This window comes from Syngnathus scovelli, chromosome 17, assembly GCF_024217435.2.
Source record: "Syngnathus scovelli strain Florida chromosome 17, RoL_Ssco_1.2, whole genome shotgun sequence".
NCBI classification, from domain to species: Eukaryota; Metazoa; Chordata; class Actinopteri; order Syngnathiformes; family Syngnathidae; genus Syngnathus; species Syngnathus scovelli.
In genome coordinates, this window is record NC_090863.1 from 11,560,237 (window position 1) to 11,578,551 (window position 18,315).

General features: G+C 43.6%; 1 protein-coding gene and 1 long non-coding RNA gene across 3 annotated transcripts in view; one reads left to right on the top strand and one right to left on the bottom strand.

Annotated features, from left to right (window-relative positions):
• Window positions 1-18,315, bottom strand: part of LOC125984887 (uncharacterized) — a 61,661-nt gene that overhangs the window by 1,823 nt on the left and 41,523 nt on the right. The window contains exon 3 of the long non-coding RNA XR_007487145.2: window positions 1,696-1,837. This is a non-coding gene — a long non-coding RNA (uncharacterized lncRNA). The remainder of the gene's footprint in view (window positions 1-1,695; window positions 1,838-18,315) is intronic.
• kcnn1a (potassium intermediate/small conductance calcium-activated channel, subfamily N, member 1a) overlaps window positions 14,345-18,315 on the top strand; it is a 36,916-nt gene continuing 32,945 nt past the window's right edge. Inside the window, exon 1 of one of the 2 annotated variants that reach the window (XM_049747155.2) lies at window positions 14,345-17,675. In XM_049747155.2, the coding sequence (XP_049603112.1) occupies window positions 16,320-17,675 (1,356 nt within the window). In that variant the 5' untranslated portion in view covers window positions 14,345-16,319. The remainder of the gene's footprint in view (window positions 17,676-18,315) is intronic. The other variant, XM_049747156.2, reaches the window with a different exon arrangement.

The window sequence follows — 18,315 nt, forward strand, 5'->3', positions numbered from 1 at the left end:
ATCTGAACAAATGTCCAGTCTTCTACTTTTGTGTTTTTGAGGGACCTATAAACTGCTCAAGTTGTGAAAAGAGCATTTGTTGATGTTGTTGGCATAATCCCATCCTGCTCCATATACAGTAATTGCTGTGTAGGTGCCAAAAGTGAGTTGGCCCAACACCTTGCGCTGTGCTGCTGGCTGTGTTAGCTACCTCCTGTCATAAGTTCATTAAGCCACAAAAGAGCACAAAGCATCATTGAACAAAAAAGCAGGAGCGCCTTTTCATCATATTGGCCACTAGGGGTACAAATGAAATGATAATTGACCAAACTGTCTTTGACTTTTGATTTCAAAACTAGCAATTCATCACTTCTAACATTTATCTGGGTTGACTATCATAATGGTCCTCTGAGAAAAGCCGTAACTACAAAATGGCCCGTGACAAAAATGAGCTTGACACCCCTTGCCCTAAAGCACAACGTGAAATCAGATTAAGTGAAGCTATTTTCATATATTTTACCCAATGCGTTCTGACTGAAGTTTTCGAAGAGAAGCACTCATATCATCATCATTTTTTAGCTCAATGAGAACTGAGGCCTTGAATGAAGTTTCATCACTCTCAATCTCTCCAGGTCAGCACATGCTTTTCCTTCCTCCGAGGCTGAATACATCTTTCAGACCTTCTGTGACCTCAGCATTTTGGAAGCTATCAGTTCAGGTCGAGCACACATATAAGACCCTTCAACCTCTTCATTAGTCATCTCATCCGATATTACACTCCTGGAGCCCTCTAACCAGCTAAATCTATCGGGTGAGGAACGGTGCTGCCATGGGGTCTTTGCTGACGCTTGCGTTTGTGCGAGTCCTGTGGATTATGATGTGTGGGGGAGAGCGAGATGATACGAAAATGGCGTATCACGACTGTTGAAAATTGTATCTGCAGTTATTTGTTATATAAAATGGCGTTAAGAATGCTATGGGGTAAGTTCAACAACATAAAAATGACCATTTGAGGCTGGCATAAAATTGCTGATCAGTAAACCAGTATCAAGTGCATGAACTCAATTTGTGCAGTTTTTCCACAAATATCAACTCACTCAAAATGTTAACATTATTAAGGTATTATGTTTGTCCTGCATGTTATTCCAAATTGGCAAAAAAGATTTAGCCTATTCACTGCGCAGTGTAGGACAGTACATATAAGATGTGGTACAAACGCCACTAAGACATGTCTGCCATCTAGTGGTAAATTGTGATATTACAATTTGAAACCGTATTATATTTTTTAGTGAACTTGCGAAATTCTTCAGACGCTGATATACTTCCAAAGCAGGGGTTCTACCCCGACATAATGCAAAACAAACAAAGAAAAAATTTGTCAAACTGTTGAACAATAATTGAACAACCTAGTTTCCTTTTTATTTTTTTTAAAGCCGTCACTCATAGTGTAGCTGCAGGAATACAATACAATTAAGAAAAAAACGTTGGAGGTCTGTAAATAAAGAATAATGAGGCAAATAAAATGTTTTTGAAGTTCCCTTTCTAACCAGTAGAGTGTACTAGATATCTTCTATTCTTCTACAACAAGCATCCCATGCTAATTAAGGTGGCTTACATTTGATTTGGAATTTAATTAATAACAAAATAAGAATCAAGCATATCTCCTACTTCCTGCTGTGTTTTTCTCTGGTGTGTTGTTGTAAAATCACCTCTCACCTTCATCCCCTTGCGAAACAAAGAGGAGAAACGTGTCCAAAGGAGCCTCCATGGCACCGACCCATCATCCTCATTCAGTGCCAACGTGAGCTGACAAACACATGGGCTGCATGGGTCTTCTTTCATGGTCCACAAGAACCATCTGCTGAAAAGAAAAAGAAAAAAAGACTATAAAAATGGACTTAAAAACCCTGCATGTCTCTTTGTGTTCACTTTTGAGTGAACAGGAAAAGCAGCAGGAGATAATAGCAGCTTCACTGAGGGCCAGCAAACACAACAACACACACAAACATCCAGGCAAGTGTGTGGTGGACTAGTGGGTGTCAATTTGCATGTAAATGAAATGGCTCCCAGTGCAGTGAACATTCAATACTACACAAAAATGCAATATGGTGAACCCACTCATATTCATTGGCATTTGCAAATTAGTGACAAATCATCTTGGTGATGAGGAAGTTGGTTGAAGTGAGTTGAGGAGGTTCATTAGACATAAGTCGACCTTTGCTGCCATCCTTAGACATCCATTGGCGAGTATAAACCTTCTTGGGGATACCGTCAGCCTATATTGTGATGGACATCAATAATGCACAAAAGGAAGACTGTTGGTCATTAAATTAAATGTAATTTCATGAAAAAAGTAGGTCAGTGCTTCTGATAGCGGTTAGGCTAGCAGAGCACGCCTTGTTGTCTTGTCAGTGTGACAGATCCACACGTTGAATGTTTGCGTGTTATTTTGTCACCACTGAGCATGTGTGTGTGTGTGCAGGGGTAAAGAAGGACACTCGGTGACACATGCTTTTGTGTGCGTGTGCTTGTGTTATGATTGCTGCAGGCTTGCCTCTGCGTAACACAAACTGTCAGATGTTGTTGCTTGCTTGCATGCAAATTACAGTCTTCAAAACACAAGTGGACTGTATTATTATCTACGCTCATCAGACACTTTATTAGGTACACTCGTAAACATCTAATGCGATCCAATGGCTGAATACTCATATATATTAATTTGTTGTTTTTTGGCTGTGAATAATTTTCGGCTTAACATTGTGTATTGTCACAGAGCGATTTAAAACAAGACACCAGTGTAGGTGATCATTTGACTTTACCTTTGAAGGCACTTTGTGCCGCTTTACCCTGCACATCAAGTCCTCATCTTGCCCAGTAGTCCACTTAACTCCACTCAACAGCTGCTGAAAACCCGGACTCGTTCCAAAAGGAAGGTCCAAATTGATTCGATTGCTTTCTGGATATTTAGCTGCACGACACTCCTGAGCCGTGTCAAATGTTTCCATGTCTGCAGGCACATTCATGAACGAATCCTGCTGTTTTATCGCTCTCTCGCAACACGGTCTCGAAACATATGGAAAGTATATTCTCTCGTAAAAATCCCCTTCATTGCTTCACATTAATGTCATAGATGAATTGAGCTTTTCTAGGGTCCATAAAACAATGCGCACTTGAAAATGAACAGTTACGTTCTTCTGTTTTTATAGCAAGTGGGCCTTCACGTGACTTACTATCTGCACCATTTGCTTTCCCTTATCGTCATGTGATTTTTATTTTATTTTTGACTGCTCAATCACCAATAGCCTGACAAGGAGCGACAGCTTGAGGAAACCACGGCGTGAGGAGAAGATCCCAGGGGAGAGCTACCAAAGAGAGCTTTCTTCTTGTCTTCCAGTGTTTTTTGATCTCCTGGTTGCAAGACATGGAACTGAGACCAACTATCTTTAGCCTCGTTACCACCGGGTACTGAAAATAAACACTTTCTTCTTTTGGAAAAAAATAGTACATGATTGTCAATCAATTTTATATTGGTAAAATATGTTGGGACTGTGTTTTTCTTTAAATGGCCGAAAATCTCTGTAAATACAGCGGATATAAAAAGTCTACACACCCGAGTTCAAATGCCAATTTTTTTTGCGATATAAAAACAACAAGACCAAAATAAATCATTTTTTTCTATATTAAAAGATGGCAAATCTGTGCTGCCTCCATTTTAACATTAGTTTGAATGTAATTCGTAAATTCTCAAGCCACATCATAGTTATCAGAGGGTCTGTCAAAATGGCGTTAAAGTTTCAAAGTAGGGCTTCAAACTAAATCTAGGCTTTCTAAGTAGGGTTATAATTATAGCTGACAACAGTGAGCCTTCAAGTAAAATAATCTAACGCAAATTGGCCTCATAAACAACAATCCGATGCAAATTTGGATTACAGCAATGCCGTCTGACTTCCCTCACTATTTTTATGAGAGGGATGCATTACGTCTAGCGGTGGAAAAAGTGATCCCATGGTTCAGATTGCAGAGAGAGGATCACTGGACGGTCACTGTTTGGTGTTGTCATGTCACCATCGCGCTTCTTGTGTCGCCATAATTATATTATACATATATCGAGCTCTCATATAGCTCTCGTTCTTCCCCGTGCATACGATTGCATATGCTGATTGTATCCGAGCAAAGAAGTGAAGCATGTGCAGCGGGCAACACATACAGAAACATTAACTATCACTTTGTCACAAGCCAGGGGCCACAGGGAGGCGGCGAGGCTGAACTAATAGAGCCGAGCTGGTACACGACAGTGTGGCGGCAGCTGCTGCTGAAAGCGACTGCGGGCTACTTTTCTGCAGTCACAAAGTCTCAGCGTAGCAATTGCATCAGCTGCCGAGGACGACGGAACAGGGACACTCTATACATTTGTCATTAGATAAACGTTGTACGAGTTTGAATTTCTGCAGTTAAACACGCTTTCAATCTGATTTGTGTTTGGGTTAAAATATAGATTTTTTTTGTGAAGCAATAAATTCATTAGAGGAGCAACTTTAATTTTCTGGATTATTTTTAATTATGAATTTTTTGCAGGTTAAATCTGTGGGCCTTTTTATTAAACAGGTCAATAAATTAGCAGAACATGTTATAATTTTGCATTTTTTATTTATTTTCTTTTAATTGATTTTAGAGCCGTTTGGTATTTATTAGGTTTTGGGATTTTTTTTTAAATTTAAATTTAAATTGTATTAGTTTTATTAGTTTTAGTTTTTTTTTTATATATATGAGGTCATTATCAAACGTCAGCAAGTAGATTATTTTCTCTTATTTTGTCCTGTTCCCCCAATTTGTGTTACATGGGTGTGTAACACCGACATGATTTGTGTTCCCCTCGTGGCCAACACTTGCTTCTTTTCCTCTCGACACATACAGTCCACGTGCTGCTTGCTGATGTAACGTTGTCCAAAGCTCCCTGAATGGAGGCGCAGTTTCAATGACACCCCATCTGACCATGTCACTGGGAGTAGCACGCTTAAGATTAGATGTTCCTTTGGCTTGCTTGTCGCCCTTATCAGGTGGGTTCATCTACGGGAGGTGTGTGTGTGTGTCTGTGTGTGTGTGTATTGTCATGTCCATCCACTCAGTACACCTCACCTAATCAAAGCGAAGCTGCTTGTGTAACTTGCAGTTATACAGCTCACCCCAGTGCGCGATGAAAAAAGAATGAGGGTGCATTGATTTCCGGATGGGTTGAAACTGAATGCATTTTATGTGTGTGTGTGTGTGTGTTCAGGTAGATACCGTTTTTATTGTAAACCAACACGGTGAATAAAAATAAAAAATAAATAAAAATAAAAATAAAAATAAAAATAAAAATAAAAATAAAAATAAAAATAAAATAAAAATAAAAATAAAAATAATAAAAATAAAAATAATAACTGACCCCTTTTTCACCCACAGAGCCCTAAACTAAAGAGAATTGCCCTCAACCTTTATCCACTTGAGCCCACTCACCCTTCTTTCCATCTCTTTCCAAGCAGAATTAAGTTTCACTCTCCTTCTTTCCGCCCTTTTGGAATCTGCCGTCCACAACCAGGCCTGTCTTGTTAAATGATAATGTTCAAATGCTAAATCACACCGCCGCCACTGTCAGCACCTCCCCCCCCTTCGACGAAGACTCTGGTTTCGCTTTGCGCTGTCATCCTATCCAGTGGCACTCATCAATACCAAATGCGGAGGCTCCATCAGCCCGCAAGGTGACAAGGTGACGTGCGAGGCCTGGAGAACGCCAGGTTAATGAGCATCGGAATGATTTGAAATGATCACGGCTTCCTTGCGGTGAGGTTCTCTCAGTGTCATTGCTACACCATCTTTAGCGCAATAAGAGAATATCAAATTCAATTTAGGTGCGATAAAGACCCTCGGTGGGCGGACTCTGTGTGACAGCAATGTTCACCTGAAGAAATGCATGAAATTGTATTATGGGTCATTTGATGACTTTTAAAGCAGCATCTGTACCTCCCACAGACTCTCCCCAAATGGGCCCTGACAATTGATATGAACATCTGTGCTAAATCCCATCTCAAACACAATAAATCACAACTGGATCATGATTTGCAAATGTCAAATTTAATTTTCAAAATGTCCTTTGAATGAACAAATATTGACGGGTTTTCTAGCTTGATTAAAGAAACTATACCAAAAAAAAAAAAATCAAGGTTCAATCACAGTGTTGAAAATAAATAATATATGTACATATCTGTTCAGCTGTGCTTATTCAATGCTCCTCGCAGGAGCTTTAGCGGATGTCTAAAAAAGGACTGGCTTGACATAATGGGAACATTGTTACAACCTCATCTAAGTGTTGTAGCATGAAAAGATGCAATGAGAAATTATTGCATTTATTATTCAAAATTTCAACAAGAGATTTGAAACAATCTGTTGCTTGTTCAGTAAAGGGAATTTCAAATTTGTTTTACATTTTGAACACAAGCATTAAAGATGGAAACCATGGTGAGTTTTACAGTCATCTAACTTGTCACATTTATTTCAATTTAATGCGAAGGATTTCTCACATTGGGCCTTTGAAAATTAAGCGAGAAGCTCTTAAACCGTCATTGGACACCTTTACGATTTCGTTATTCCGTATTCTTTGATTTATCCCCGCACATGCATGGATTATGTTCCTGGGATGAAAACAGGTAACACACAAGCTGGGAAATCCTTCTCGAACGTTTTTGGAATTACAATCGACTGCAAGTGATGATGAAAGGGAAGTGCTTTAAGATTCAATTGTGGGTTTATGGAGACAGATGGAGATGAGAATGGTTCCCGATTACGTCTCTGAATGTCCCATACGCTCATACAGTGTTCCTTGCTAAATTAACATTTTATATATATATATATATAATAGGGGAAATTAAAAACTTAAAAAATCCACAAATTCCACAGCATCTCGTTCATTACTGCAGGGGAGTTTTTTTCCACGGCCTGGATTTGGTCTCAGCGGGCAGCGCTTGACTTGCTGAGTGTGCAGCCTTGCTTGCCTTGATGAGGGGAGGCCTCCTCCATCGAGGTATTATCCACTCCCATCCAATATTCATCAGCTACTGGGAGATTCGTGACGACAAGTCAATTTGATAGGCTAACAATGTGCTGAGGTGGTCGGTGTTGTGTGCACGTGCAGGTGTGCCAGGCCACACTAACAAGGCTTCTTGAGGAAACACATGGGGATGGCATGTGTGAGGAGGCCGTGGGGGTTCAGCGCCATAAATATATCAATAGTTACTGATTAATTTGCTTAAAAAAACACTGCATTGTGTTGTGCAACAAAAGTACACAAGGGACATGTATTGTATGATGTGATGATGGGTCACGTGACCGCGCATGTGAGTCTCACGGCTAATATGGATTGCCTTGATGGGATCTTTTGTGCTACAGTACATGATTGATCATGTGGAGGACCATCACCGTTTGTCCACTCTCTTAACAGTCTCTAACATCTGGATGGATGTGGATGGTAGATTGTAAATGGTAGATGGTAAAAACACCGGCTTTATCCACACAATGGCCGCCAAGTTGAAACTGACGACTTTATATTTACATCTGTTGTGCAAATCGATAAGTGGCAAAAGCGTTGTTTGAAAATGTGGAACACTAGGAAAACATTTCCATAATATGTCTGCTACACACACACACACACACACACACACACAAACAGAATGAATCTTGCGCTCCTTCATTTTGGCATCCATCACTGTCTGCAGCAATGGACTGCAAAACAAATTTCTATCACTATACATTACAAGTTGAGAAAGGGAACAGGGAATGTGTTATATATGCGGGGTTCGATTTTTATGTAGTGTCTATAGACTCGTCCATCACCATGCTGCTCGGCACCCTTGTGTATCGCGCTCCGATGAGATGTTATCTTGGCTCTGCCATCAATCACCGTACGCTTGCCCGAGCCCTGCGCCTGACATGCCGGAGAGGACATGAGATGTCCCAGCGAACACCCCCTTGTTCCCCCAACCTATTTCGTACCTTTGTGATGGTGACACCAACACTCACAGTCGTCCGTCATTTAAATGACACTTTTACTGGACAGCATTGAGTTGTAGCGATATGCAGGTGCCCTCTAGTGGTATGTGAAAGAATCACTGAATGAAATGTTTAAATTGTGTACAATGTTGCAATGGCTTGAGTTTTTCTTCTTTTTCATTTTTTTTAAAATCCTGTACAGTATATTTATAAAGTTCGGTTGAATTTAAATGAGGTACAAAAAAAGCTTTTAATATGTTTTTAATTTAGTACAAATTTAATTAAAGTTTTATGTACAATACATTTAAACTGAATCACTATGTATACGTATAGTTTTTAATTTTCCCATGTTAATGTTCTATCCACACTATTTTGACATAAAGTAATAATGAATGCACAAGCCAAAATATGTATAAAATATTTGGAGCTTTGACTAAACAAATAAAGGCTGCATAAGCATCCTTGCACAGGCGACTACACCACAACAATTTTTCTTTCTCCTAAACTCACAAGGATTATGAGTCGTCTTTGCCCTTCACACTCCACAGAGAAAGTTGCTAAGCTATCAGAAAACATGGGAGGAAGGAGGATGGCTGAAGGTGGAGAACTACTTAATTAGGCCAGATCCCTGTTCTCCACCACCATCGCCACCATTGCTATTCCCTTAGATCCCATCCACTTAATGTTCTGTGAAATCATATTCTACTCCCTAGGGGTGGTAGGAGAGAGAAATCAGAACAATAAAATGACACATTTTAAAGCGAGGCGGCACCAGGGGGAAAATAGTCCGTTAGTGACACATGGAGGATACTGCGGACTGATGGCGAGCATCTGTCTGGCCCATTACCAACAAACAAACATCAGGCCCGTGCAGTGATGGGAGGAAGCTTCTACTCTTCAGTAGACCGAAAGCTACTTGCTGTGCGTTTGGATCCAGACAGACTTCTTAAAAAAAAAAAAGTTCAAAGCTATACCTACTCTCTGAATTGGTCAATGTATAAAAATAACAGACAACTTGGGGACAGATGAAATTGACTAAATTTGGACGTCGGGTCTCCATTTTTGCACAGTTAAACTGCTCTTTGCGTGAGTCTCACACTGGCCATGAAAATAGGATTCTGATGTCATAAAAATGTCAGTACAATAACTTGTGGTTCTCGAAATGTGGCAAAGAGTCAATTTTACTGATTGCAGTCGACTTCCAGTGACTTCCCTGAAACCCCTGGAAAAGAAAGATTAAAATGAATAGTCATTGTGCGCGACGAAAGGTTAAAACCGTGTCCCTCCATTAAAGAGAATTAAACTGACGTCATCTACGAGTAAGAGCTGCACTTTCCCAACATGCAATGACATCTCAGCGATGAGTACAAACGAAAACTATGTATACCGCATTAATTCCTTAATTAGGACTTTGACTGTCAGTGTTTCCTGTGGCTTCCTTTTTAATTAGCCTCATAAAGTTTGCACTTGCTTCTTCTGACGGCCGCTTCAATCTCGGCGTTTGCAATGTCTAAAGCTGAAGTCAGCAGCTTTGAGGAGCTGCCAGCAAGCAAGCCAAGATGTCCAGCAAAATAGACGTTTACAAGCAGCTAGACTTAAGGTGTCCAACTCGAGGTTCAGGAGCAAGTTACGGTCCAGGAACCTTTTCCCCACAAAATTTCTGAATGAGAGAACTGAAGACCCCCCCCCCAAAAAAAGAACTGGAACAAAATACCGTACACGGTAAATCCAACTATTACAAGCAGCTACTCAGAAGCAGACAGACAGACAGACAGACAGACAGACAGACAGACAGACAGACAGACAGACAGACAGACAGACAGACAGTCAGACAGCGGACATGTTCAGGCCCGAAAGTGGATGAATGGGCCTGCAGCCTGTCAACATTTTGAGGACACTTTGGCTGTAAGGAGAAGCTAAACTTAATCCCCCCCGGCCAACAGGGCCCTCAAGAGCAAAGAGAGTGGCACCAAGGAGGAGTCGAAGAGAAGAGAGGAGAAGAGAAGGACGTCTGGCATTTTCCGAAGAGCGAGAGAGAAAGAGATAGCATCTGGATTTTTTCATTAGGACACAAGGCAGCATTATCAGCCAGAACATCAGAATTTAGCCCATCCACCATCACGCTCCTTCTATCACTGCTCCGCAATCATTTCTAATGCACTCTGTCTCCCTGTGCGCCCTCTACCTAGCCAGCCCCCCCCCCCCCCCCCTCATCACCCCCCCGCCCCTCCCTCCACTGTCTCCCACTCAATCAGACAAGGCTGTTTGTGTCCTTCCCCGCATCAGACTCCTCCTTTGTTCGCATTTTTTATCTTTTGCACTCCAAGCCTTTCTCTTGATTCCCCTGCTATACCTTCCTCCCCATTTAGGAGGAGAAACAAATTAACTCGTGTGTTTAAAACAACCTTTTGGCAATGTTTGTCTTTTTTTTTTTGCCTCATAGAGGTCAAATGTTTCCATTGTGAAAACCTAATCATTGTTTGTGGACCTTTCTCAGAAGAAAGGAATACGTACTGCGATGAGACTAAGTGCGATCGGGTAATTACTTTACTCCGAAGCTACTGTGGCCAAAATATTGCTAACCTGTCACGTCTGATATTTGACAAGGTGTTTTATCCGAAATTACCACAAGCAAGTTATTGTCATTATTTGTCAGCACAATTATATATATATAAAATGATGATGATGATGATGATTATATCTTTGGACCATCATTGCTAATATCAATATGTAATATTCCTCCTGTGTTGCAGATGACGCCGCAGATTAAATTTGATCTTTGGAGGGCAATTCTGACCCCCCCGCCCCCCTTGCCCCGCTACCCCTGCGCTTGTTAAGCCTGGGCCTTCCCCCGCCGTGTGACCTGCAGGTGATGGGGAAACCTGCCATCCATGCACCTGGAAACCCTTGACGCCAACACGGCAGCCGCAGCTAAAAATAGCCAGCCAGTGATAAATAATAAAACCGCTCCCTGCAAGCCAAGCATCCCTCCACTTAGCTCCCCATTTCAGATTTACAGCTTCATTTTGTGGCCATTCGCTGGCTATCGAAGAGAGTCTTTGTCAATGAAAAGATGACGCTCAAAAATAAATAAAATAAATCAAAAGAGACGATTAAAAATCACTTTTTCAAATGTGCAATCGTCTCATTTATTTCTTTTTTCCACCATCCCACATCCGCCATGCTGTTCTCAGTCAGTATTTCAAATCGCTTTTATATGATAGTTGGCTTACACATTGTTAGATGCATTGTAAATAAATGTCAATACAAAAAAACATTATTGCCTACACATATGATCCCTTTATTAAAGCACAAAAATCCCCCTATGGAGAATTACAAACAAGACAAATCTAAAACCACATTCATCCTCATCCTCGCTCTGCGTTATTATTATTATTATTGCTGCAGAGCATTTGTGTCCATATTAAATTAAAGCCGGTAGAAAGGAAGCAGTATTGTTGCGCGAAGCCTTTCAGCGTTTCTTGGCTGGTCACGATTCAAAGCTTTCACAGTTGGGTACGTGTGTGTGTGTGTGTGCATGTGTGTGTGTGCTGCAGATGAAGTCGGCATGGGAACCCCCTCCTCTCCCCTCCTCTCCTCTTTTCCTCCCTCCATCTCGTCTTCTTCTATTTCCACCCCACGGCGGCTCCTTTCCTCCTCCTCGTCTATTTTTCTTTTCCACCCACGCACACACGCACGCGGCTCACCACGAGTCTAAAAATAGCATCAGGGATCCCCGCATCAATTCAGAGAAAGGAGGAGGCAGGAAGGCTTGGGGACGTCAGCACACACAAGGTCATACCCCCACCCCCGAATCCATTCGCTGCTTTTCTTGATTTGTCACAGCTTTTTTTTTTTTTGTTCTAGGGAAGGACACACACCACCGCAGATTTCTCGTCATGGTCTTCAACTAATATTTCTAAAAATCATATCGATTGACTGTAAATCACATTAAATGCACTCTTATAATTATTTGAGCGCGGAGCACCCCCACCACCCAAAAAAAAGATTTTATAGGCAAGATGTGTGCATTGGCTACACTAACAAGTGGAGAAGAGAAGCGATGAGACGGGGAAACACTGCACGTGGATTCCCTCATATTCCACACGACAAAAGAAGAGCCGAAGCCACTGTTCTTATCTGAGACTGTTGATTTTTTTTCTCTCAGTCATTTCCGAAGACCCATCTCGGAGAAGGTACGTCCTTTTTCTTGTATTTCTTTAGCTTAAATAGATTTTTCTTTTTTAAGCCAACTACATTTGTATTTTTACACACTCACCAGCACCAGTGCATGACTTCTGGGTTCATTTTAAATTCTATGAACGCCCTTTATATTCAATACTAGAACCATATCACAAACACCGTCTTCACAAATGATCATTAAATGTGTTTATTATTATGGTTGTAGTTTGAAGGAATATATATATCTAATAAATCCACAATATGTTTATTATTGTGATTGGGTGAATCGCACGAAATTTCTTTCTTTGTGCTTACGAGTAAAATAATTTGGCCTATTCTCTTGCGACTAGTGCTTCGGAGGACAGGCCAGAGAATATGTGAGAAGGAGGACTGCACCGATGTGGGAGCGGTCACAGCCAGCTCGAAATCATAGCCAAGTTGCACACTGGAGCCTTGATAAGTCGGAAGCCACCTGCGCAGGTTTTAGACATGGTGTGAGCAGGTCTAAAATTTATCTCGACTTCCTGCTTGCTCAGCCTTGTCAAAGAATCATGCAAGACAAAATGTTGTGAAAATGATTTCAAATTTGATAGAATACTCTCGTTACTTGATCTTATTATTTTACTTTGATTGTTTTTCTGTGCAATTATATCCAATATGAGCATGAGCTAATGTGGATTGAGTGGCTAAGATGTGCTAACTGTTTGCAAAAAGGTCTTCCCTGTTTTTTACTTGGCTGTGCTTAATATAGATAGTCGAGTGGGAGGGGGTCACCCGGTCACCTCCTTTGTGTTCACGGCTCTGATGATGAGACACGGGCCGAGTCTTTGAACTTTTGCATTGAGCGTTTACCACGCTATATTTTTAATTAGCATATTTTAGTTCAGCCACCGTGTGGTGGTCTCCTACACACACACACACACGGCTACGGTACGATATATGTTCACATCAGTCGTATGTTCCCCGAGCACGCTAAAGCATAATATCATTACGAGGGTATACGCATGTACCTCAACAGGCACCTGTACGAATTGCTGATGTGGTGACATCACGAGTGAAAGGAGCTTGACGGTCCAGTGGCTGTGTCAAAACAAGCAGGTGTGCTTTTATGCAAGCAGCTGCCTCAGAGTGGCTCGCATCACCACACCCAGACATAAGAGGCATCGACCACAACACTGGTGAGATAACGTCTCAGATGGTGTCGGATAAATTAACCACAAATAGAGAAATGCGGCTAACAGTGGAGCTAACATGCTTTAGCCGCTTGGGCAAATTTGTGCATGTCAAACCACAAATATGCAATATATTCACTGTTGTAAATATCTGGTTGGTTATTTATTTAAGTATTTATTTTTTAAATTAGGTATTGATTGGTTCTTAAATTGCAAGGTGATAGTGGCGGTATTATCGAGATGGATTAAGTCGGGTGAGTCCCCACTGAAGGCCCATGTACCAAATACCGCCCCCCTCCCACACACACATTCTCCAAATGAAAATCACAATAGCTGCTGCTTCATGAAAGATGGAGGAGCTGCTTAGTCATTTGAGTCGTCAGAGCAAATCAAACTAATGATCTTCACTATTGGAGATAAATTCCAGCGATGGGCGCAGAGCCCTGCTTCTCCGGCTACCGCGGCTGGCAGTGCCTATCTCCCACAAAGCATCTCCACCCTGCCCTTGGTATCATTTCACACCGGCTGCATCCAGCAGCCCGGTTCGAGTCACAACTTGTCTCTTATCGCTCCCATCTAGTCTACGTTTACACCAACGAGTATGGCGTCTCTCTCGCTCGCTCACTCTCAACCAGTACGTCACTTTGTTGAAACGTTGAATGGAGCTCCGGCGCTGTCCCTGCAGCATACCATATCCGATTTTTTTTTTTTTTTTTTTCTCCGCTGAAAGCAAAATCATCTTTGCCAACACCGAGACCTTTGGGGCACCTCAACAGGACGTTATATGACTTAGATTACCGTGTGCACTGGGGTGGGATAAAACTCAGCTTAAGCAAACAAATGTTGAACTGCGGTTCACGACTGGAGGGACACGGACGTTTATCTGAATGATATTATGACACTTTGATGATCAGGTGGTTTGAGAGAATATCATAAAAGAGACCCCCCCCCCCCCCCCCCCCCTTCCAGTTTCATATTTCCAAACAGGCTTTTGCAGTGTCAACGAGTTTGGGCAAGACACCAAGCTCGGAGATGTAACGCCAGTTAAATCACCCATTTAATGCTGGCAAGGTAAAATGACGGATGGTTTTTAAAGGACATCTGGCAACCACACTGCACAAATTAGCGTACGATGGCCTAAAGCTTAAAAGGGAACTACGCGATCCCACGTTAATTGTGTGGATATATTCCAGCCGCATTCACTCTAGGAAATCCAAAAATAAAATAAAATTCGAATGTATGGCGAGACCATGTAAAAACAGTCATGCAATTATTTTAAAAACAACTGCTAATTTTACACAGTTGTGAATAAACTATTACACTGAAAGCTGGCGAGTTTAGAGTAGTGAGAAAGAAAAAAAAAAAAGTGGAATAAGCAAGGCAGAGGAGATGTGCGCTTTGGCTAGTCAGTGAAAGAGTGTTTATTTGAGTGTCCGCGAGTTGTAAAGTTAGATTTAATTATTCATGCGGAAACAGTAACATTGCTGCCCAAACTAACAAATGAAACTCCATCTTGCCAAGAAACTCACGCAGGTCACAGCAGCCAATTACTTAATGAAAATGATCAGGTTTCTAATGCGGCCCTGGGATGCGGCTGTGGATCCCTGCAGACATAAAACAGAGTGGACCTCTGTGTTAAGGCGAAGTGTGCCACCGTTGCAGTCTCTGGAACCTTCCGTGCCCCATACGGCCGAGCGTTCCGAATGACTTGTGCCAACGTGTGATATACGATGTGACCACAATCATTTCCGCTAGCGTACACGGTAATGGGGTAAGGTGAAAGAAAATACATCAAGAGCACAATCAAATGTTGATGTGGACAGATGTGATTGACAGAGATCAGCGAAAAGCCATATAAGGAATTTTTCAATATCCGTCTTTTGCAAAAGACTCTGTCCTTCGTGCAAAGTGGAAACGTAGTGCGGGGGCAAGCACGCTTGGCGCACTGCAGATTGCGCAATCCCTCTCTGACTGGTTTGAGGAGGCTCCTAATTGATAAGTGTTGGTTTCTGTCTCCGATATGATGATTTCAGACACTTATGATTTTGCATCGTGAGGCTAATGGATTCAATAGTCGTGTTGCAAATCTAATTTTGCAGGGAAATTTCCAGGAGCAAAAGTGAAATAAAAAAATAAATAAAAATAAAATCCTCTATTTGAAACAATTATTGTTTTAGCCACTGACTTAATTACTGACTTAAGTTCTCTAGACTTAAAAGCAAACATGGTGAAGCACTTATGCTGCAAACGGATGAACTGAAATGAAGATGCGTTTAAATTCAGATTGAATTTTTTTTCCCCATGCCAAGCATTTTTAAATCAATCTAACTGTATGGTTATTAGTAATTTCAGAAAGCTAGTTTCCACCCCTTTGCTTTATTTTTTTAAATGTATTTCTTCAAACTTTAAATGTCAATCTTCATTAAAAGTCATTTTGGTTTAGTTTTCTCTGTTTTGCTTTGCTTTTGAAAGTTCCTCGAGTTGTTTTGTTCAGTTGCCTTGTGTATGACGTGCAAAATAAATAAAGCTGTCTGTCCATTTGCCTCATGTGACCCAACATGTATGCGCCATTAAAAAGGTTCATTGAGGGTTGCTTGGATGTTAATATTTGACGGGCTCGTGGTGAAGTGGCAGTAAAAGTGCAGGGTGGTTATGGCAACATCAACAAAGTAGATCTGTCGGATCCACGGCGGCTTGAGCTGATCGCCCAATTCCCACACCTTTCTTCCTCGTCCCAGCAAATGCGATTGCTCCGCTGCAACCTGTGCGCATAGCAGGGGCATGGACCCATCATCCCCAGTCGAAGGCGGCGTTTTGGCACAACTGTGACGTTATAAGGCAGTTCCCGGCCAGAGCTACCAATGATACAAGTCGCTTCTATTCCGCCGGGCTGGTCGCAATGAACGGGCGTCGGAGCAGTGCACGGCAAAGGAGCAACCAGAGCGGGACTCGGCCATCAGGGGGATGCGGCATCGGTACGCGGGAGCTGTCTATCAGCACCAGATCCCCCAGCAGAAGCGAGCCAGCAGCAGCAGCAACAGCAACAGCAGCAACGGCAGCAGCGGCAGCAAGCCGAGCGGGGAGCCAGACGCGCCTGTTTTCAGCCTGCCGCCCCCGCCCTCTTCTTGTCACCACCGCGACCGCGCTTCGACTACCGACGTTCACCGGCGGAGCCTCCAGGAGCTCCCGTGCGTGAGCCAGCCCACACCGAGAGCGCCGCACGGCAGAGACACGCCGCCTCGGGCGGGCTCCCGCGACAGCGCCCGCCGAGAGCGAGGCGTCACCGAAGGCGGCACCGGGGAGCCGGCCACTTTGAAGCAGGAGCCCTGGGCCCCGGCCCCGGTTTTTTCGAACTGCCACTGCAGTTTTTCCACGCAGGAGGCGACCCATTCACAAAACCAGCACCATCGCGTCGCACCACCGCAGCCCTCCCCACCTTTCCCCCCGCCTATACCGCCACCACCGAGCACCACCTCCTCCTCCTCACTGCTGTTTTCTCGGGAATCCAAACGGGGTGATCGTCTGGGAAGGAGTGCCAATAATTACCAACAGGCAAGCATCGTGGAACGCTGCAGGGGAGGAGGAGGAGCAGTGGGGCAACGAGACCACAGGCAGTTGCAGCAGCAACAGCAGCAGCAGCAGCAGCAGCACTGTCATCCAAGACTCCCACAGAGGGACTCCTCCCCTGAAGGAATCTGTGCAAACTCACAGAAAAGGTGCACTGACAGAAGAGCGCTCGAGCCTCAGACGCAGGAGCAACAGATACCACAATTAAGAGCGCGGCAGCAGCTACTAGTGGGCAGTAGCTTGCCTATCAACCACTGCGCCAGCGGCTCTGGTGAGCTATGTAGGACTCACCAAGCTCCACTGCTGCAACGGCAGCAGCAGCAGCAGCAGCAGCAGCAGCCGCCGCCGCCGCCGCAGCAGCAGCAACAGCAGCAGCCGCCGCCGCCGCCGCCGCAGCAGCAGCAACAGCAGCAACAGCAGCAACAGCAACAGCAGCAGGAGCAGCAGCAGCAGCAGTGGCAGCAGCAGCAGCGGCAGCAGCACCAACATCAGCAGCAGAAGAGCACACCGGGGCATCACTGTGAAGCCCGAGACCGCAATAAGTACGCGAGGACCCCCGCACCAGGCGACCCGCACGGCGCAACGCCCCCGGCGACAGAGCAGGCAGACGCGGCCAAGTCGAGCGCGACTGGCAGCAGCAACCACAGCAACAGCAACAGCAGCAGAGAGAGCCCCAACTACGGCTCCAGCTATCACCTGTGGCCCGAGAGCCCGCATAAAGGAGAGGAGAGGATACGCATCGAGCTTCACAAGGTACATCGCACACTCATGTGTCGTGAAATTGTCAATGACATGCACAAATTTGGACTCAATGACCACGCCTGGCGTATTTGCAGCTTTTTGGGGGGTTATGTGCGTTCTCTAGAAGCTCGCTATAATACGACTGCTTGTTTGCAAGCGGGGAAAAGACGTCATATTTACAATCCAACGCTCTCTTCACGTTATGTCTCAGTTGGCCCCGTGAGCGCGCACACACACCTGTTCCATGTTGCGGTGTTGTTTTGCTATTGCACACAACACAGCCCACTGAAATATTCAAATGAGGCTCCCATGGCAGGTGATTCCGCAAACAAAAGCGCCTGTTGTTTCCCCGGCCGGCTCTGACGGGGAAGCATTTTCATGTTTGGGCTTCTGCTCAGTGTCAGCTTTAATGTGGCCGCGGCCGGCTGGAACTGCACCTGTCACTGCATGGCAAGGCCTCCACATTCCTCCCAACTCACTTCAGACAGCGCAGCGCGTATGCTTGCAAGGTGGAGTACGACAGAGGCCTTTTTTGTCCGAATTCTGCCTCCTTCACAATTTAAGCACAGACCATTCATTCCATTTTGTTCTAATTCATCGCTGCTTCTTCTCGTGGCAGTGTAATGCAATCATGCAGACACAAATGAAGAAG